At 44.2% G+C, this 22,500-nt stretch overlaps 2 protein-coding genes across 20 annotated transcripts in view; both read right to left on the reverse strand.

Annotated features, from left to right (window-relative positions):
* LOC135115550 (delta(14)-sterol reductase TM7SF2-like) overlaps positions 1-6,259 on the reverse strand; it is a 23,435-nt gene extending 17,176 nt beyond the window's left edge. For 2 of the 12 annotated variants that reach the window (XM_064032431.1, XM_064032428.1), the window contains exons 1-2: positions 3,780-3,834; positions 2,174-2,310 (exon numbers count right to left, since the gene is read on the reverse strand). In XM_064032431.1, coding sequence (XP_063888501.1) covers positions 2,174-2,181 — 8 coding nt within the window. In that variant the 5' untranslated portion in view covers positions 2,182-2,310; positions 3,780-3,834. The other 10 variants (XM_064032430.1, XM_064032426.1, XM_064032427.1 and 7 more) reach the window with 9 other exon arrangements.
* A 614-nt stretch (positions 6,260-6,873) lies between these two features.
* Positions 6,874-22,500, reverse strand: part of LOC135115552 (putative uncharacterized protein DDB_G0285119) — a 69,882-nt gene continuing 54,255 nt past the window's right edge. For 5 of the 8 annotated variants that reach the window (XM_064032439.1, XM_064032438.1, XM_064032442.1 and 2 more), the window contains 2 exons: positions 18,143-19,981; positions 17,681-17,849 (listed from right to left, as the gene is read on the reverse strand). In XM_064032439.1, coding sequence (XP_063888509.1) covers positions 18,574-19,981 — 1,408 coding nt within the window. In that variant the 3' untranslated portion in view covers positions 17,681-17,849; positions 18,143-18,573. Of the gene's footprint in view, positions 10,484-12,568; positions 12,606-14,607; positions 14,734-15,866; positions 16,011-16,593; positions 16,765-17,008; positions 17,176-17,672; positions 17,850-18,142; positions 19,982-22,370; positions 22,497-22,500 lie in introns of those variants that run through there. The other 3 variants (XM_064032446.1, XM_064032445.1, XM_064032443.1) reach the window with 3 other exon arrangements.

Raw genomic sequence — 22,500 nt, forward strand, 5'->3', positions numbered from 1 at the left:
TAGTAGTAGTAATAGTAGTAGCAGTAGTAGTAGTAGTAGTAGTAGTAACAATACCTAACGTCCTCAGTACTGCAATAATAGTAGCAAAACAAACACTACCACATTAAAAAGTTAACCTAACACAAATTAACACACCCACATCATTAACCTACCCTGTCCAGTTAGTTCATTTACAACCCAGCATTCCCACACACACCTCAGCACCTGCACGCCCTTACAAAAGACACAGCACGGGGAACTCTGCAAGGGGGGCGTGGCGTGGCGGCGTCAGCACTTGTCTGGCTGCCTTCGCCTTTACAAGAGGTCACCGGCCGGTATACGCTTCGACACTTACTCCCCTTCACTTCCTACATCTAAACCTTCCCCTTCTTTTACCTACGCGCCCCCCCACCCCATCTCCTCCCCTTTCAATCCCTTTCTCCTTCCTTCCTTCCCATACCTTTTAAAGCTTCACCGGATTGTTCATTATAAGCTTATTAGTGCAAATGTGTGTGTGTCTGTGTGTGTGCAGTCTTGACAAGAAATGGGTAGAAATGGTATTCTTGCTATAAAGGGTTCACTGTACTCTCTCTCTCTCTCTCTCTCTCTCTCTCTCTCTCTCTCTCTCTCTCTCTCTCTCTCTCTCTCTCTACAAATAAACACATGCTCACCATTCCATCTCCACGCTGCCGCTGTTGCCGCCACCTGGCTGGGTGAGGTGTCACACACACACACACACACACACACACACACACACACACACACACACACACACACACACACACACACACACACACACACACACACACACACACACACACACACACACACACACACACACACACGTCAGTCAGTGTTATACAAGAGAGAACAGAACCCGTGTGTCTAGTCTCTGTTCTTTAGCCAATCCCAGCTTAGTATTACCTTGCATGTGTTAGAGCAACATACCACCACACGCATCACGGTAATTCAGGCGACAAACTAATAAAGCCGTGTGTGACAGTATCTCAGATCACTTTACAGACACGGGGAGATACAGGAGCTTCGTATTAGCATGAAATATGATGCTGGGATAAGAAGAAACCAGAGGGGAGGGCAGGAGGGGAGGGAAATGTAGTGGCTGAGGCAGTGTTGGTCGTGTTGGTAAGTTTTCTATAAGGATGAAAAACTAGTTAGAGAAACGAAAAGGATGTGTAATGAGTGTCACATCCATTTATTAATAAGTCAATGGTGAAGGAAGGCAACTGCATAAACAAAGCTGTGTTGCTAACAAATAAGTAATGATAAGAGGCCAGCTAGAGAGAGAAAAGGTTGTATAATGAGCGTTACTTTCATTACTAACTCAAGGAAAAGGGTGAAGATAAGAGACAGCTGCGTTGGTAAGAAGTAAGAAGCCCTGCCAGTCAGCCAGCGTGGGGGGGAATGCGAGAGTACTTTAGTAGTAGTAGTAGTAACAAGGGAGGGGGGGGGGGTGAATGGCTGGCTCCCTGGCCATCTCCCACCCACCTTGCCCAGCCACCCTTCAGCCCTCCCCCTGTGACATTCCTACAATAGCATGACGCACACACACACACACACACACACACACACACACCACACACACACACACACACACACACACACACACACACACACACAGTATAGCAACTCCCACCAGCCAAAATAATCAATACTGGTGTATAAATAAACAAGAAGCAACAAAATTAAAGTAAATTTAGTGCCGAGACAACCCATCACCATTAAAAAAAAGTTCTATACTTATAACTAAGTAAAATTAATCTCTCTCTCTCTCTCTCTCTCTCTCTCTCTCTCTCTCTCTCTCTCTCTCTCTCTCTCTCTCGCCCGTATTCTGAAACGGTTTGCTCTCCCATCACGACTACTTTTAAAGGCCACAGGGATATTAACCGGATTCTCAAGATTGTTTCTGCTGTCAACAGTGCATAAATCTTGCAAATCTGTCATAGAATCGTAAAAATACCCTTAAAAAATCCGTGTCACTCCAACTAGAGCCTTATGAAAGTGGAGATGAGGCGCAAGTGTTTCAGAATATGATCCTCCCTCCTCTCTCTCTCTCTCTCTCTCTCTCTCTCTCTCTCTCTCTCTCTCTCTCTCTCTAACAATTTTATGGTCCATTCTCGCGCTCTCTCTCGCAGTTCTATCATTAGTCAGTACAACTCTCGGCAGGCTACAGTACCTAGGCATGATGCAATGAGGTGCTTCACTGGGCTGGTCGACAAGATTCCTGGGTCAGCAACACCACAGTATTACAAAGCAGGCTTCTCTGTTCATGTCACTTTCCTCGACTCTCCTTCCTCCCGCGTCTCCTTAGTGCTGAATGATTAAAATACAGCCACTCTTAATGATATTGTGATTTAGATGGAGATATTATGCATGTTTTGTTTATTTATTTGCTTTTTATTCTTTTTTATTTCTTAATTTTTGTTCATACAGAAAAAAAAACAGCCACTTTTTAATAATAATATATTAATTCAAGCGGATTTATGCAAGTATTCTATATAATTTACTTTTTTTTCACTTCACTTTAGTTCGTAGGGAAAGTATAAAGTTGTATTGAAATTTCACAAGAACTACGTTATAAGCAGGAGGTTGTCATACTTTTCCGTGTTTCAACCTCGCCTGTCTCAGAATGTGTCGTCAGATTATGTCCCGCAATGGGCAACAGGTGGTATCATATCCAGTATTTCTATCACCACAGGTTCCTCGTATTATGGTAACCGAGTGGGAAAAAATATTAGTAGTGTTTCAGAAGGGTACAAATTTTAATACTGATGAAAGCGAGGTATTTCCATTCTCAAAAGACATAAATTTAACGTAAAAAAAAAAAAAAGTATTAAACGCGATCTATTCATTTCCAAAAGCACACACACAAATTTCACATTTCACATCTTAAATGTAAAAAAAAAATAAAATAAATAAAATAAAATAAATAAATAAATAATAAATAAACAAATAATAATAATAAATATTTGTATGATCACTATATGCACATTTATTGTACAAGATAAATACGATAAGAAAAATGGCAGTTTACATACTAGACGAAATAAAGCAAACACACCCATTTCAAGACACACAAGATCACATGAAGTCTCCGCAACCAATTCACAAAACACACTGATAACACTGTCACTTCGCACGCACTAAACTCAACAACACCCCATGACACTTTTGTTCACACGGTGGGATTATCTGTCACAATATCACTTCAGTTCAGGTGCTGGTCTGGAGTCTAGCCTTTGAATGAACACTCCCTCCCCCTCTTGGTCTGTCTGTCACTGCACCCTTTCCTTCACACCCTTCCCGACACACGCTTCAGAAGGTTGCAAGGTCGTGAGGGGAGGCGAGGACACTAGCAGGCTACACAAAGGTCGAGAGAAGGGGTACAAGGGGACAAACACTCCAAAATGTATCCTTTCTGACAGATACCTCCTTTCTGAGCCACGTGTTGCTGCCTCCACACTCACCTCACTCTCCCACACTCCACACATTTCCCACAGGACCGGTCAACACGCAGGAGTGGTCAACATAAGCGGTTAGTCCCCCCAAAAAACATTCCTGCCAACTTTTCTTAGCCACGTGTTGCTGCCTTCACGCTTACTACCCACCTCACACTCACACGCTTCCCACAGGACCGGTCAAGACGCAGAAGTGGTCAACATTAGTCCAGGTCCGGCCCACCACTGACACCTGCCACTGACTCAACCGGACTAGACCACACCACACAACACACCGCCGCCTCTCACAGCACGCCACGCCACGCCACTCCTCCGTCACCTCACCTCTCACTCGCGTGCTAGCGTGCCTACCGGGCCAGCCGCTACCTTTAGACTGGTCTCTCGGCTCTCTCCTGACTCCTATATCATTCCAGTTATCAGAGAATAGAGAAGAGAGAGAGAGGGAGGATTTGTCGCTATTCCCTATCTTCCCCCTCCTCCTCCTAAATGATACCTACTAATTCCTCATTCTAGTCACAGCAAGAAAAAAGAGAATTTATCTATCTACTCCTCCTGCCATTTCTAACTCATTCTAATCACCCCCAAACTGATCCCTCCTGACTCATCCTATCTACCTCATTCGTCATCGAGTTATCAGAAAAGAGAAAGAGCATCTATCGTTATCTCTCCCTACCCCTCCTCCTCCTATCTCTTTAATCACAGCCGCTCACTATCAAAAAGGAGGATTCGGGTGTTATCTCTCTATCTCGTTAGGCATAATACAGTGGGAGTGTGGTTATAGTAACGTACTTTTATTATCGCCTTATTTGCGATATTCGCTGCGCTTTTCGTTAATTTGTGATCTAAGCATGTTCCAATAGTCATTATTTGTAGCAGTTTTGAAGCCATAATATGGCAGAACGCCTACTACAATCTTCTCATCTCTATTCTTTGTACGTTCTTCTGAAACGCTGTGCTTTCTCACCATGACTATTTTCAAAGGACACGGAGATAATTCGCCGGGTTTTCAAGTGTTTATCCTGTTAATAATGTATGAATCTTGTTAGTCTGTCACTAGAACGGTAAAAACACCGTTCAAAACCACTGCAATTTCAACTAGTCTTTTGAAGTGGAGGTGCGATACAGAAGTGTTCAGAATATGCTCATTTGTGCTGCAAAGGAAAGCTGAAGTTGCGGCATTTCCTGAGTCTTGATTAGCTAGCTAACTGGAGGAATAACAAGAATCTTCAAGGACAAAGAAAAGTCACATGGAGCAATGATTGAGCTTTGTCAGAACGTGTAAGTGGTTAAGGTAATACTGCATTAATGATGGTGATGATAATAATAATAAAGTATGCAATAATGGAGAAATCAGTTAGGCTTAGGATAGGTGCTTAAGTTCATAACTTCTTCCTGCTATTGAAAAAAAAAAAGAATTAAGGAAGAGAGAGAGAGAGAGAGAGAGAGAGAGAGAGAGAGAGAGAGAGAGAGAGAGAGAGAGAGAGAGAGAGAGAGAGAGAGAGAGAGAGAGAGAGAATCTACAAGTACAAATTCTCATCTTCTCATATTACTAATCTATACTAATAAGTAAAAAAATGTAACATGACCAGCAACTTTACCAAGATTAGAATCCATCATACTGACCACCACCAGCACCACCATGTCCCCTTCCCGTCCACCGACACCACCACCGCTAGACCCGCATCACCTCAGTCACAGTCATTAGCGGTGAAGTCGTGAATGGAGCATGGAGCGTACTATACCAGTCAACCATCCCGCTACTCGCTTCCCAGCACTCCCATTCACCCCTCCCCCACGCCCCCGAGCCATCACTACACATACACACACATACAGGCTTCCATGCTAACCCAGGGGCACACCCACCCAACCTACCAGTCTTGGGTAGTTTAGTTTAATTCAGTCTTAAGTATTGAGGTAATACTGATAGCATTCTGTGGTTATTGCGCGGCTTCAGGTGGTTAAATTGATACAAGATAGAGTATTAAAGCCAAAAAAAAAAAAAAGAAAAAAAAGGGGGCAATTTTGTACAAAATAACATTGCATTAAGCATGACACGGCAACTGCATGACGGACAAACCTCTTAAGTTATCAAATACTGATAAAAACTAAAAAGAACGCGTATTTAGTGCCTCTTGCGTTTGAATCTTGAGCAAGTTATTGATAATGTGGATAAATGTGGAAGAGGAGGTAGTGGAGGGAAGAGAGAGAGAGGCGGCGGCGCAGGAGCGGAGTGGGTGGAGTTTTGTGGTGTGTGGAGGGTGTCGCCATCTGCCACTCCACTGAGTCCACGCCACGCCGACCTCCACCGACCTCCAGACACGCCTCCACACACCTTCCACCTCCCCACATCTTCACATACATACACACATACACCTACACACCAGTGACATAAGCAAGGGATTAAGAAAAGTATAAATACGGGAATAAGGGAAAGAAGCGGCATACGGGGAGGTTGTGAGAGTAGTGAGAGGGACGCCGCGTCACCCGCCACATTTGAACGCCCCGATCCCTCTCACTTTTCTCTCCTCTCCTTCTCTCTCACGCCGCCCTCGCTGCCACCTAAACACTACAGCAGAAGCCCCGGCATCTCCCCGCCCAGGAAACACTCCGTTCAGCCCGCCACGCCTCGACCACTGGCAGTACTCACCGAATTTATGCGGAAAACACCGACAGGAATTTACGTGTGGAGCCTCTCATGGACACTAAGGGAGGCTTTTGGCGGGCTGGGGAGACTCACGCTGATTGGCCTGGTGGGAGTAAAAGCGGCTCTCCCATTGGTTCAGAGGAGATTGTAAGGCCACAGACCATTGGATAGTTTAGGACGCGCGCTGCAGATATATGCGCTCATTGGCTGAGAGGTTTGATTTTAAAGGAGGGAGAGGATTGGGGAGCTTTGGGGGAAGTGTGGGGGATGTGCGGGCCGGCCGGGTGCGTCTGGCGGCGTCCCTCGCGCAGGTAGCCTCTATTGAGCTCCACGCTAGAGGCTACATTCACAAAATGGCCGAAAAAAAAAAAATGTACGCCGCTCTCCTAACGCGTCCTGTAACCCTTAACTCCCAACTGTTTTTAAAGCTACGGTCACCACTCACGCACCCACGGCACATGGCTAATTGACAGCAAGTGCAATTCATCCGCCAGATTCTTGGGGAAGTTTTCTCTCTCTCTCTCTCTCTCTCTCTCTCTCTCTCTCTCTCTCTCTCCCTGCCGCTTGTTCTTAGATTCAAATGGTGAACACTGTCTCCCAAGAGATCAAAGTACCATATTGACTACACATGCAGTAACTTCTCTCGCCTCAATAATCTGTCAGACCATACACACACACACACACACATTCCACCACATACAGCACAAACAGTTCATTCAACAATCACCACCACGGGTAATCCAAGTTTGCCTGGAAAAGGAAATTAAGAGTCAATTGTACAATGATATTTACTTATGAAAACAATGGCACATTGCTACAATGTGACCTACTTACTGTATGTAAAATACCTCTTGAAAATGGTCAGTTGCAAAAAGATGAAACTAATCCGTTGTCTGACATGAGTTCGGTCTAGCATCTGGGCGACTGACTAAACAAAATGTCTAAAACACAAGCCCTTTCCCCTACAAACAGCCATTGTTTTCCAGAAAGGATCACTGACATTAAAATAAATATATAGTTTTCCTCAAAATAATCTTTAATAGCAACTAGTGAAAAAAAGCATAATTTACACAACTTTGATATCTTAGGGGTTAACAAACATCAATGGCAAATTATCAGTAATTGTTCTTCCATTAAAAATACAATGTAATCACATGGGTTACGTGCAATCCAGTCCGCTTTTGTTTACAATTATTATACTATATATATTTTGTCGGTCGGTTTTAAAAATGCCTTTCAGTGAGTAGCTGTAAGTTCATGACACAAGGTGGAGACGAGCGAGGCAGGGCGGCCCAGCGGCTGGCTGGCTGGCTGGCTGGGCTGACTGCTGCATGAGGAAATGCAGGTTACTTCCACAGCCCTTCCTGACATGTTCCCTTGATGGCAGGGACGTGGTACAGTAGTATCAGTCAGTCACTTTCCAGCCTTTGCCTGGCTGAGACTTCATGATAGTGAGTGGGGTTCTGCACCTGCACCACAATTACACCTTCCTTAGTCTCCAGTTAATCACTTGTTGGCCCACAGATTGACCTCAACATTAAGTAACAGCTTCTGTAATGCTCAGTGACAGGTGGTGAACTGTGTCAAGACTAGCTGCTCTTATGACGTCACTGAAATTCATCACACATCATTATCCTTTTCCTGAACACCAGTTCCAGCCACCTGCTTGCTGAGAGCAGCACGTGATTTAGTCCTCAGTTTCCTTGCTTTGTCAGTCTATAGATCTAACAGGTACAGCACACTGGATGTCAACAGCAATAGTTCAGTTTTCTGTTCCGCCCTTGTTGCCCCCTGCCAGGCATCGCTCCCTGCACATTAGAGCCAGCAGCTAGGTAGGTTTGCACTAGCAGGGCGTTAAATTGAAAATTTACAAACACCCTAAGTCCTCGAAACTTGTATAAAATTCACCGAACACTGTTATAAAAGCAACTCGTTTAAACAGTCACGTTGCCAGTTCATTACACAAACTATATGAAAGAACAGGTCGGTTCCATGTACATTACACCTAATATCGGTAATGTTTACACACCAGTGGAGAACATTCAGGAGCTCATCAGATATTGGAGTTTACTCAGCACAAAACCAAGGACAATGGATTTTCTTGGTTCACATATGGGCAGAAATGCCCATCCTAATATAAAAAAAATAAGGTCAATATACCTCCCACATAAACCCCCTATCTATTGGTAAACACCCTTCAGGCCCAGCAGTGAGAGTCCCAGGCAGACCTCTTCCTGCTGCCCTGAAGAGTGCTAAGAAATTAGGCTTAAGATAATACAGGGCTTGGTTATGCACAGAACAGCACTCACTCAGCACATCTCTACCATAGCCCAGATATGCTCAAGGATGTTAAATCTTAAACACAACTTGAATGCAGTCATAACTTCCAGTACTACTTACTACTGCCTCCAGGTACACCCCAACCCAGGCAGAAATGTACCCAAGTGGTCAGACAACAGCCTTCATGACAGATTCGTTATGGGGTCGGCACGTGTTTTAAGTTCTGAAAACTAGGATGGACTTATTTTCATCATTCTTACCACTCATGTGGTTTCTAAGAATTACAGCCAAATATAATCTGTAACACAGACAGCATTCGCAAGTCACACACCTACGATCAAGACAGCACATCAATGTTACGATCGTCACTATGTACAGCCTACCACTGTCTGCCCTCCACCCGGCCAGCACACACTGCCTCAGACAAATCCGCTTTCATCAGGTTAGTCAAAAAATAATACGTCAATCTTACACGGCATATATGAAGAATGTACACGGCTGGTGTGGCTCGTCGCCCTGCACAGGACAGGTGCTCCTCGCTCATCGCCTCGAGGTAGAGGGCAGACACTACTATGCTACTGCTGAGTAATTCCTAAGCCAATTGCTCAGTACTTAAGTGCAAGTAGTAATCGTGCATTGAACAGTAGCAAAATATTGCATTTCCACTTTGAAAAGTAACAAAAAAATAAAACTCTTAAAAAGAATGATTGCAAGACCCACTGTTTTATGGATTTACATTAGTATACAAACTCAAAACTCTGTAATGACCCAATAAGAGAAAGGGATGTGGTGCCTCTTGTCATTGGGACTAAACCTTACTAATGCATCAGAATGAACTCATGCTGCATCCCTCACCCAGGGCCCAAGAGAGGACACACCTCCAAAGTAAGAACTAATTTCAGGTTGAGCAGTGATTTACAGTCTGCGGGAGTTGATTGATCACCCGACGCCCCAGCCTCCCGACGTGGGGCAGGGGTGGGAGAGGCGAAGGCGGGGAGGGGTGGGTGTGGGGGGAGGAGGAGTAGGAAAGGGGATGAGGGAGGGAAGGGAAGGGGAATGCCACATTGTCAAATTGTTATAATACAAAGTTTGAGTTGTACATTTAGAACTATTATACATATACAATAGATTAAAACATTAATATGTACTCTGAACATAACCTATCCTCTAGTTAATTTAAAACTGGTTACATGTACCCCCCACTGAGCTCTGTACACACTTACTCTCTCAGGCACCATCATTCATGCAGGGAGGGAGGCAGCTCACACACCAAGGACAAACAGCCTTCTGATTGGGTCCTCTGTGGAGAGCCGAGTTGGGTGAAACTCTGATGACGACACATTGGGGAGACGAGACTGACACAGCAGTAGTGGTTGTGGTGTTAGTTTAATTAGAAGCAAAGTATTAGAAGTAGTAGTCATAGTAGTAGTAGTAGTAGTAGTAGTAGTAGTAGTAGTAGTAGTAGTAGTAGTAGTAATGACAGATGGTGCAACAAACACTAAAGATTGTAGTAGTAAGAGGGAGCAAAAAACAGCAAAGCAATATTAGTGGTGTTGAAAAAGAAATAGGTGGAGAATGAAAGTAATAGTGGCAGCATTGAAAAAGATACAGGAGGAGGCAGAGAGAAGAAAGTCCATGAGATAATACACAAGGAAAACACCTCTTTTATGCCTTTGCTCGTCGCTACACGTGCACCGCTTCCACACACCACAGCTCGGTCACACTCCTCCGCGCCACAAAGCTCATCTCCAGGGGTTCGCTTGCTCACTCGTTCCCTTTCCCTTATAAACCAACAATTGGACGACGGATTGTTATTTATCAAGGAGCATCAGCCGAATGCAGGCGGTAAGGTTCTTGGGTGGGCTTCCTCTTATGCTCTTAGATTCCTCTGGGCTCTGGTCGGCAGGCTCAGATGATTGGGCCTCGGGCTATTTCCTTGCAGCCCGCCGCCCCATCTTGGGAGTTGCCTTGGCGGGGACGGTGGCTTTTGGGGTGGTTTTAGGGGAGGCGGCCTTGGCAGGAGTGGCCTTGGGGGTGCCTCGCGTCTTTGCAGCAGATGCCTTGACAGTGCTTCTTGGGGTTGATGTCTGGCCGGCCTTGGGTGCTGCAGGAGAGTGAGTAACGGTGTGAGGATGGTACTGGTGAATGCCTTGCCTATATTGTAATACTGTAACAGTGATTTCAAGTAAAGGTGTGACCATAAGTACTGATGAATGCTTTGCCTATATTGCAATACTGTAACAACAATTTCAAGTAAAGGTGTGAGGATGAGTACTGATGAATGCCTTGCCTATACAGTGGTAATTCCATAACAACAATTAGTACATCTGCACAAGTTCCTGAAATGTTTTTTAAGATGATGGGGTCTATTGTTTGCATAATTCAAAGGCTATCTATCTATATCATTACATCTATAAAAAAAAAAACTTTCTCCCAATAACAAGCAGAAGCAGAGACATTATCCATTCACCAGGTTAAGCGTATACACATTAACACAACACAGAGGAGGCATGCAGTGGCTTATTCAGACCAAGAGGACATGATGAGATCTCCCGTACTTTCGCCACTATGATCATGTTCTTGTGTGCCTGAAATTGCTGTGTAAAAATTTCCTTCCATGCCTAAATCAATGGTGTACCTGTAATTTATGGAGGAAAAACCTATAAGATTCAAAATAAGCAGCTACAGTTTGTGTCTGAGTTTATGAGGGTGGTCAGTATTGGTATGCCCCAAGCAAAACCTTTCCATCTATACACAAAGTAGAAGAATAAATCTGCCTCTTACAATCATTACTTACACACACACACACACACACACACACACTATAGAATAAACTGCATCACATTCACAACTTTTCCTTCTACATTAACATAAATTAGAGGAATAAAACTCTCTCACAAGCATTATACACACACACACACACACACATCACAGAATAGACTCATCCCCCTTCCCTGTACCCAATCCAATCCACTTTTCACACTAATCCCAATGTAACATTAACAAGAAAGGGTCCAGGTCTGTCACTTCACCCACAAACAGTCCATCTCCTTCACACTACTGCCCTTCCTTCACACAAACACTCGTTTCCCAAAGCCTCCAAAAACACTATGCTCTTAAACATATACGCACACATTCTCTCTCTCTCTCTCTCTCTCTCTCTCTCTCTCTCTCTCTCTCTCTCTCACAAACATACACATAGGCAATAGATTTCAGTAATGGAGTGTGCATAGAGGAAAGAATCAATCATGCAGTGTGAACATCAGATTCTCTACACGAGAGAGAGAGAGAGAGAGAGAGAGAGAGAGAGAGAGAGAGAGAGAGAGAGAGAGAGAGAGAGAGAGAGAGAGAGAGAGAGAGAGAGAGAGAGAGAGAGAGAGAGAGAGAGAGAGAGAGAGAGAGAGAGAGAGAGAGAGAGAGAGAGAGAGAGAGAGAGAGAGAGAGAGAGAGAGAGAGAGAGAGAGAGAGAGTCTAAAGAGGAATAATACAAGACTCAAAGAAGTGAAACACACTGAGTCATGAAGTGTCATTCCTTCAAGTCTCTGGATATTATACCATGGAGTGGAACTTGCACACTATGTCATGTAGCCCACTTCAGGTAATGAGTGAGCTGAGCAAGGCAGGCAAGCTTTAGAGGAAAGTTAGTAAAAGTGGGTTGCATTTACTAAGGAACAAAGACAAGATTCACAAAGGAAAATAAATAAACTCAAATTACATTCACTATAGAAAGAGACAAGACTCACAAAGAAAGATGAGTAAATTTAGATCACATTCACTATGGAAAGGGACAAGACTCACAAAGGTAGATTAATAAATTTGGCTTGCATTCACTACGGAAAGAAGAGACAAACTTCACAAAAAAGGAAAATTATTGAACTCTGGTTGCATTCATTATGGAAAGTGAAAAAGAAATCATGAATTCAACTTAAGGGAAAACATGGTTAGTTATGATTTTCCACCGAGGTATAATTAGAAAAGAACATATTGTAAGGATGTTAACAAATGCAGCATCTCATTCATAAAAATTAGCATTTGGAACAGTGTGGAGATGATACAAGTCAATAACATCCATGAACTTTAAAAACCAGTACAACACACTCACGTCCACATCCACACCCACACCAGGTATCAGTTACTAGTAATGAGGACATGTTACGAGGTGGTTCACTCAGCCAGGCAGGAGTCTTACCTTGTTATAAACTCTTCAGGCTCATGAAGTTACCTCGCTGCTCAGAGGAAAATGACACAAATTGAATTACTGAATTTCCTTGGTTACTTTGACTGACTGCCTCAATCCCAAAGTGGCTGGGAAAGGTGTTAACCCATGATAGCTGAACCGTGACATAAACCCAGAAATATTTCCAGCAAGGACAGACAAGACCCGGGCCAAGCAAAGCACACTGCCAGGGTTAGTCTTCTGTATCCAATGATCTTTGCTCCTCTCTCCTAATACAGACATAATGTACATGCAAGCTCATACACAGGTAGATGTTATATAATGAAACACTGTCCTCCCCATTCTTAAAATAGGGCATTTCATTTGGAAATAAGGAGGAAAAACTTGTTAGCAAGCTTGCTTGGTGCAGGAGCATATTTTGTTGAGATTCAACCTTTAAATCTTCTATCAAACTAAATAAGGGGTAAAATGAATAATTCCACCATCCTTTGTACTGGGATTGGCTCCAGGTGAAGTAGGGTTTGGTGCATGCCATCTGGAACCTTTATGTCAAGTGGATCATTGTTTAATATGGAGTACTGGTCTGAATTAAGTGGAATTTAAAATGTTCAAGATCACAGTTACAGTCTCACTCAACAACAATGACCTAATGTCTTAAATAATAATTTTCAGAACCACAACAAAAGTAACAACAGTTAGTATTCAATGAAAAGAATCCTACAGACTGTCATGCATTACTCTCCTCAACAGACCATCTGCCCAAGTAAACAGTCCAAGCTGGACTGGGACAAGTGTACAGATGGGCATGAGGTATAGAGCAACAAGTGGACGGCCGGCACAACAGCGGCACTCGTCACTTAGCCAAGCAACACAAAAGAAACACTGTGCTTGTTTCCTTACTGGAGGTAGTTCTGGGTCAGTTCACCAGTCCTTCAAACTTTACATCACAGGTGGGTGTGTAAACAGATAGAGGCAATATTGGGTAGTCAGCAGGGCCTTAACTTTATTCTTACATATTATAAGCAATCTTATTCACTTATTCTACTAATCTGACTGCCAAGCTTAGGACAGATCTGATATTCCTTTCAACACTGGATGCTGCCATTTGGTGTCCCGCATTGTGGCCCCTGACAACAATTTGGAGCTTCACACACAAACACACACACACACCTGAGGGATGGTGTGTCTGTGTCAGGTGTAGTGAACAGTGCACAACTGAGCTGAACATGATCAAGGTGACTCCTCTCAGGCTTACATTTCCTCTCAAGTGTCGTGTTACCCATCAAGTCTGCTCACAGGCATTACCTTCACTCTCCTCAAAGCCACTCTCAATCGTACACTAAACGCACGCACGCACACACACACACATGTACACATGCACACATATACATACATAGCCAGTGATAGTATTATCTACTAGAGTGTTGACTGTGAGGTGTGGTACCTTGCAAGCTTATCAAGCACCAAGTGAGAACCTGTGCAGAATGACCAAGTATGGTGGAGCGATGTTATGCAGGAACTAAACGTGAGACTGCGGGTGCTAAGCTATTTGGGTGCAGCCAGTGTGAAGGCATGCCATCCATTTACCACTCCCATGAAGTAGAATGTGGGATTCCCGAGTCTCACCAAACATATTATTAGCTACATGCATGCAGTAGTAATAAAACTGAGAGGAAAACTGCTGGCAACTAAAAAAATGAAAGTGCATTTATATGCTGGGATAACACCATTTGGCAAATGTGAATTATGTCTATACAACTTAAATCATCCTAAGAGCAACACAAAACTCATGAATCCCTCACTCACCTAAGTAATCTTATACTCTAGTGTTTCCCTGTCCTAAACACACTATTGCTTTTCACATTGACTATCAATACACAAAAGGGATTGCCATTTTCACTCCTGTCTTTCTGCTGATCCATCAGCCAAACTTTATACGTCGGAAGAAAGTACAGCACAGCACAATCGCCCCCACCCAGCACCCCTAACCTGGCCCGGGCCTGGCTGCCTTCACCTTAAAGGAGCACAACACAGACACTCTCATCACTTACTTTTAGTCTTAGTAGCAGCAGCCGGGGTGGAGGCCTTGTTGCCCTTGGCTGTGCTCGGGGTCTTGCTGCCTGCCCGGGGCTTGCGTCTGGAGGGAGTTTTCGCTGCTTTCCTGGGGCTCACCTCACCTGGAATGGCCGGTGACTTTCACTATATGTTCTCCTCTCATGCCTCAGCACATTTTTCCCAACAAAACATTTACTGTGTACATAAGAACATAAGGAAATTGAAGCTGCAAAAAGACATTATACATGAACACATTTTCCTCAACAAAATATTTACTGTGAACATAAGAGCAGAAAGTAAATATATCAAAGAGTAAAACCAACAACTTTCAGTATATCAACATGAAATATTCTGGGATTGTAAGACCTTTTAGGAAAACAAGTCAATGCAATGACTGCAGATCAACCATCCAATAAATATACCGCACACTTCCAGATACAGATGTCAACTCAACACTGATAACCAACTTACAGCAACACCTGACCATTTGGAACATTTCTTTAATCTCCCATCAACAATTCTGTCCTACACTAAAACCAAACTTGTGGCATTATTGAAACTGCTGATAACCTTGTAAACCTTATACTACACCAGGAACAGTCGACTTCTTCAGGAGCCTTTCTGAGGCAATATCATAACTCACACACATTAAGGAACAGACACACCCAATAAACAAAAATTAATTAGGCCCTTTCTTGTCCCATACACACAAAATATACCTAAACTGATCAGTCTCCTTATATCACACACAAAATAAACACGAAATAATTAGCCTCCTTTCCTGATTTTTCCTGCGGAAACATGAATTAATTGCAGTCTCTTTGTCCCCTGCACAAAACAAACATGAATTAATCAGACCCCTCCTTGTCCCCTGCACAAAACAAACAAGAATTAAATACAGCCTCCTTTTTGTCCACTCTTCCCACTGTATCTTAAGATTTCAAGTCTACCTAACACACACACACACCATCCGTTACTCTCACAGCTATAAATATCTGTATACCTTACACTGCATCTTTCTTCCACATACACCTAACATTTGTGAAGCAGGGAGAACTTAGGGACTCAATCTCACTCCACACAGGATAGCTCAGTCTAACCCCACACAGACCATCCCTTACCCTCACAGCTACAATTATCTGTACACCTTACACTGCATTGTCTTCCACACACACTCGATATTTGTGAAGCAGGGAGAACTTAATCTCACCCAACACAGGATAGCTCAGCCTAGTCCACACAGACCATCCCTTACCTTCACCTTCACTGTCATGGGACCCATCCTCCGACTCCACTCCACTCTCCCCAGAGGACTCCTCTTTCTTCTTTCTCTTGGATGGAGAGCTTCGCTTCCTCCTTGTCTTCAGCTGGTCTTCATTGATGTAAAGTGACAGATCCACTGGGGGAAACATGGCAACATTAGCCTCCATACAAGATCCATTTAATTTTGTGTTTTATGACTTGCTATGCTTTCATTAGTGTGTCTCTCATACAAACTGCTGGGAAGTGTTAGGGTCGATGGTCATTTAACTGTTCTGTTGAAGATGAGAATACTAAGAGGCTTAAGTGTGTTGAGAATGTAAGGTTAATCTGTAATGTTACTCTCATGATAAAAAGATCAATGTTAAGGAAGAGGAAACAAGATAATTGGTAGAAACATCTGAAGAAAAACAAAAAAGGGGGTGAGAGTGGGATCTGTTCTATTAGACATTGAAAAGAAACATAACCATGGAAACACACAAAAGATGACACAAGGAAGGACAGTAAAAGGAAGTAAGGAAGAAGAGAAAGCCACAAAAAAACAGGAAGGAGAAATGAATAAAAACGTTGGAGGAGGAAAGAAAAGCATAATGTCAAATAACAACAGCACAAAGGTAATAAATAAGGAGAAGCAGGAGTGAAATGAAAGCAATGGGGAAAAGTAGCAAGAAAGACATGGAAAAGAACCACACACTATAACAACAAAAAGCGGCCCAACTCACATCCATCAGGATGATCTGGGTTGACGTTGGAGTTGTCAGACAGGACGCCCTTCTCCACATCCATCGCACGCTTCAGGATGTTGTTGATTCGTGTCTCCTCCTCAGGCCGTAATCGCAGCGTTTTCCGATCTATCCGCTCAAGACTCACTGTCGTCAGGATGCAGTCAAAATCTGGAAGAAAACACAAGATATAAGCATGTTTCTCTCTTGGTTTTAAAGGAAATTAGGTAAAAATACTAGTTCCCATTGTTTGTTTTAATGTTCAAAGAATATAAGAACATTTCTCTCTTGATTTTAAAGTGAATAAAGTAAAAAATACTGCTTCCTAATGTTTGTGTTAATGTTCAAAGTACACAAGAAATGGAGCAAACTAAGAACTTAGCACTAAGATGCCGGCATGTGTAGCAGCACCCACCTGTGATGTCGTAGTAGTCTGGGGTGTAGGTGCTGCAGTTCTTGTCATCTGGGTCCATGGGTGACAGCCATCTGATCTTTATCTTGCGTGTGTTTTTGAAGACGTTCTGTGCCACTTGACAGAGGAAGAAGGTGCCCTCCGAGTTCCTCACCGCTACGTGCTCATTTCTGCAATGTGTGGAAGTTTGCATTAGGGATGACACCTAAAGTAATTCAATGCAAAATTGGTGTAAGCCTAAACAACATAACAGTTTCCCAAGCTGACATTTCCCTTATGAGCCAGCACCTATGACATTGCAGCTATATACATTCACAATTATCCTCTCACATTTCTACCAGTTTATAGGGAAGAAACTGACCGTCCCTGCATAAGCCAAGAGAGGGTCATTTGCATTGGATTTCCAGCAATTCAGCATCAGGATTCAAATTAACTGGTTCATCCTTGCTATACCATAATACGCATAATGATCCATATCCTTCCCTTTGGATAGGAAAAATTTCCTCCACTATACTTCAGATTATCTTCATAAGCTTCTAACATTTTTGAAGAAATACATATACAGAATACCACTCTTCTAATTCACAAAGGTAACATCTGCACTTTCACACAAACCACAGCCAAATTTGAGATATAATAAAATGGTCTATCAGTCTGATGCTCTCACCTGAAGAATATGATGAGTTTATCCTGGGGAGCCTTGGGTGTGGCTGGCTCACTCTTGCGTGGCCTACTGACGGGGCTCCGTGCTGGGTGACTGGTACAGAGTGGCTGGGTTACGCGACCGTTTGCTGCGCCGCTCATCTCCAGGCGTCTCCTGCATCACCTGCACCTCTCGCTTTTGCTGTGGGTCAAAATACAAGGTTAGGCTTAGTGGAGATGAGAGGATCAGTTATGTTTTAGTGAGTTTAAATTACTGCTGATATTTTCTATTCCATTCCTTTAATCTTACATTTACATTAAGACATGACTCTTGTTAACTACTCTAGCTTAAGATTTGCAGAAGTTACAGTCTGCAGAAAACAGCAGCACAGCCTGTAGCATTTATCCTTTCTGCTGGACAAAGGATTTTTCATGCCATGCTAGAGGAAATTGGTGATCCAGAATGGGTCATGAGGGGGGCAAACCAACACCTACCCTGGGTGTCCTTGACTGGAATTTCTTTGGTGTTTCTTCAGCCTCCTCCTTGGTGTCCAGGTGGTTGGTGGTCTTGGTCTCTGTGGAGTTCTCTGTAGCTGCCTTGGGAGTGGAAGGCACTTTTACTGCCTCCTTCTTAGGTTGAGGCGGGGAGGGCCTCCACCTTGGGCTTGGCCGTCGCAGGTGTTGGCTTGGTGGGGGAGGAAGCTGGAAGTGTCGCTGGCTTGGTATCAGTGATGGGAGGAGTGTCAGCAGGTTTGGATTGTGGTGGCGCTGTGGTGACCGGCTTGATGGTCGTCTTGGATGCCGGCACACCATTGACGCTGGGCACGGTGTGGGTCTTTGCTGGTGCCTCAGCTGGTTTGCTGGGCTCCACAGGCTTCTGGGTGGCTGGGGCTTCACTCACAGCGGGTTTTTGTGGAGCTGCAGTCTCAGTTTGAGAAGGCTTGGGCTGAGGTGCTGCTGGGGTTGTAGCTGCTGGAGCTGTGGCAGGCTTGGTGGGTGAGGTTGCCGTTGGTGTAGATGTTGTTGTGATGGCAGGGGGTGGTGGATTTGGCAGGCTGTTCTGGCTTGGCTGTCACGGTCACTGGTGGTTGGGTGGTGGGTTTTGACATCTGTGCTTGGCTCTGTGGGGCTGAAGGAGCCTCATTGGATGCAGGCTTAGGAGTGGAGGTGGGCACTGCAGCAGGAGTAGCACCTGGTGTGCTGGGCTTGGCAGGGATGGCAGTCACAGTGGCCGGGATGGGCACGGCTGCTGGCACAGGCTTGGTGGGGGAGGAAGCAGCCTGGGCTTGTACTGGTTTGGCCTGGTTCCCTGTAAGTAAGCTCTGGGTAGGCTTAGCAATGCTTGGAGTGATTGACACTGAGGGTGTGGGTGGCTTTGGTAGTGTTGTTGCGTTCTGAGAGACAGGCGTCTTTGGAGGCTGTGATTGCTGTTGCTGTTGCAGCTGCTGCTGGGCTGACACCAGAGGCTTGAGAGGCTGCTGGTTCTGTAGTTGTTGGACAGGTACATTAGGCTTAGGTGGCTGTTGATTGTGGTGTTGGACAGGTACTGATGGCTTGACAGACTGCTGCTGCTGGGGCTGCTGCTGCTGCTGCTGGCTGCTGCTGGACAGGTACACTGGGCTTGGAGGATTGGTTTTGTTGTGATTGTTCCTGCTGTGCTTGTTGCTGCTGCTGCTGCTGCTGCTGCTGCTGTTGCTGTTGTTGCTGCTGCTGTTGCTGCTGCTGCTGCTGCTGCTGTTGTTGCTGTTGTTGTTGCTGCTGCAGCTGATGCTGTTGTTGCTGATGGTGCTGCTGCTGGACAGACACGGCTGGTTTAGGCTGCTGTGGCTGTGTGTGGGGCTGCTGCAGGGCCTCAGGCAGCTTGGGGGGTGACGGCCCGAGGACACGGTGACGGCTGAACCGAAAGGTTTGCCCATCATGTTGGCAGTGGTGTTGCCAGGCATGTTGGGCTTGGGCTGGGCCGGCTGGTGGATAGGGGTGAGGGCCTTCTGCTGCACCTGCTGCACGGTGGCTGCCTGCACCATGGGCTTGGGACCCATGCCTCCCTGTGTCTGTTGTTTTGGACCCATAAGGCCACCTGGAGCTCCCATGGGCTTGGATGCCATGCCCCCTGGAGCGCCAGTGTGGGCTGGCCGGGGCTGCATGGAGTAGTTAGGCTGCATGGGCCGTGGGGGCATAGCCTGGCCCATGGCAGGAGGGTGCTGAGTGGTTGGGTGCTGTGGTGGGCCAGGCATGTTGTGTGCAGGTGGCGGTTGCTGGTTCATGCCGCCTCCTGTTTTATGAGGATCCATATACCAGTTTGTACCTGAGTTGTGTTGGTTATGGCTGTTCCACCTGGAAAATAAAAACACTTGGTTAATAAACTGATTTCTGAGGCAGTATGCAAGAGAGAGAGAGAGAGAGAGAGAGAGAGAGAGAGAGAGAGAGAGAGAGAGAGAGAGAGAGAGAGAGAGAGAGAGAGAGAGAGAGAGAGAGAGAGAGAGAGAGAGAGAGAGAGAGAGAGAGAGAGAGAGAGAGAGAGAGAGAGAGAGAGAGTAATTTTAGACATGTTATTCTGCTATCAGCAATCTCAACATTCTAGGTCACTGATCTTAAACAAGTAATCAAGTAACTTCTGCTGCAGTATATCTAACTTAATCTGGTCTTGAAGCTCTCGTCAGGATGACTCAGTTGGCTTCAATGAGAAAGCATATATTATTACTTATACAAATCATCATGGTGTCTTTCCCACAACCAATGACTGTGAGTATCATCCGCACTCAGCCATTCTGAGTCCCTGCACCCTGTAAGCCACCCTGCCACACCTTCACTGCTCCCTGCCTAGAGCATCCTGCCACCCTCTGGAATTTAGTTAACTTTCTCATTATTCCTTAATTGTCCATCATCAGAAAATTCTTAAATATTTTGTCTTCAATAAGGATCAGTAGGAATATAATATGATTTGGCTAGTTTTATAAGAAATATATCATTTATCTAATTTTAAGTAAACTTTTTGATATAGTTTAATACTTCATACATATTATCGATCATTTATCTAATTTTAAGTAAACTTTTTGACATAGTTTAATACTTCATACATATTATCGAACTCTCAGCACTTCACCTTCCCAGAAAACAACTGCACACAGCCAATATAGATTTGAATTTTGGAACCAATCACCATTTTTTACAGCATTTCTAGAGCAAAACCAAACTTACACCCACAATACAATGAAATAATACAAACCACAAAGAAACCTTCAATAAAACCAACAAAGCTTCTATATGGTATGTATTCCTCTTCCCTTAGTGAACTGTTGACTGACAATGTGCTACAATCAATGCTCAAGTATTTGACAGCTTAAATAACAGTTGTACAATAAACATGACAGTGCATACACAAACCCTAATATTACATTACCATGAAAAGTGTCATCAAGATATCAGCTAAAATATCTTAAAATTTCAATCCTCAACTTTACTGAATAATCATAAATTATATCAATAGGGCACATGATGCAACTCACAACATCCACTGAAGGAGAAGCCTTTCACTTCCCCCTCACATGCTTCTTAACAACCTTTCCCTTGCTTCACATATTGCAACACCACACCTGTACACCAACACACTGCATCACTGCCACCTATCATCTCCACACACTGACACACTGTACCACTACTATCTATCATCTCCACAAATCACCCAACACCTGACACCACATTACAACCTACAGTCACACTCCAGCTGACCAGTGCCGGGAATGATTACATAATCACTACACCCTACACCAAAAGCAATATGAAACATGTTCTTAGCAGGAAAAATGTGATATTCTCATTTATTCAGTTATTTTATTTTGCTGTCATGATAATTTATAGTAATTATGTCATTACCTTGACATTATTCAAACTTTGGTGTCTGTCATCAATTATTAATAATCTCCCCCTCTCTATATATTACTATTATTATTATTATTATGAGAGAGAGAGAGAGAGAGAGAGAGAGAGAGAGAGAGAGAGAGAGAGAGAGAGAGAGAGAGAGAGAGAGAGAGAGAGAGAGAGAGAGAGAGAGAGAGAGAATTTGTCTAAGGCTTAACACCTTTGTACAGTAAAAAACAGTTTGTCAGTTTTATATTTGTCACACATCACACTAAGAGAATAAGCGTGTTGGTTAAAACTAGGAAAAAAAAAAATAAATAAATAAATAAATAAAAAGTTTCCGTATCAACCAGATGGTGATTTTTTTCTCTCCACATCATCCTTGCAAACACTGACAATAAAACTTAAACCACAGACCAATAATTTCCCCACATGCCTCATACCTTCGCACGTTCCCTTTCTCTACGGCCCTTGACCTCCACCACACCTGGCCACTCTACAACATCTGACCCCACCTGGCCTGGAACATGATCTCATTTCACCTTCAGGATAGCAACACAGGTGACCCAAGCTACCCACGACCCCTGGCCACGCTTCCCCCAGGCCGGGTCCCAGTAACAAGGTCCCGCTCAGCTTGCACATGACCCGCCGCCAATGAAATACCGGCATGATAAAACTCTACAGATGTGAGGGCGCGTATGATCTAAGTTTGGCAGCAAGGGGAAGGATAAACTACAGGGATATAAGATTTACAGAACCGGAGGACAAAGGGTTGCAACATGAGGTAAGTGGTATTATACTAGCGACACCAAAACACAAATAGGAAGTGATGTAATAAAGTAGAGGCAATAAACTCCACCACTACCTAGCCAAGGGAAGAGGTCACCTTGGCGGCTTTTCACACTGCCATGACCTGTCGCCGCCGCCTTGGGTCGGGAATCACGTGCACAATAAGAGGAGTGTGCTGCAGCCTCCGCCAGCCCTCACCCGAACCC

This window comes from Scylla paramamosain, chromosome 29 (assembly GCF_035594125.1).
Source record: "Scylla paramamosain isolate STU-SP2022 chromosome 29, ASM3559412v1, whole genome shotgun sequence".
Lineage (NCBI taxonomy): Eukaryota > Metazoa > Arthropoda > Malacostraca > Decapoda > Portunidae > Scylla > Scylla paramamosain.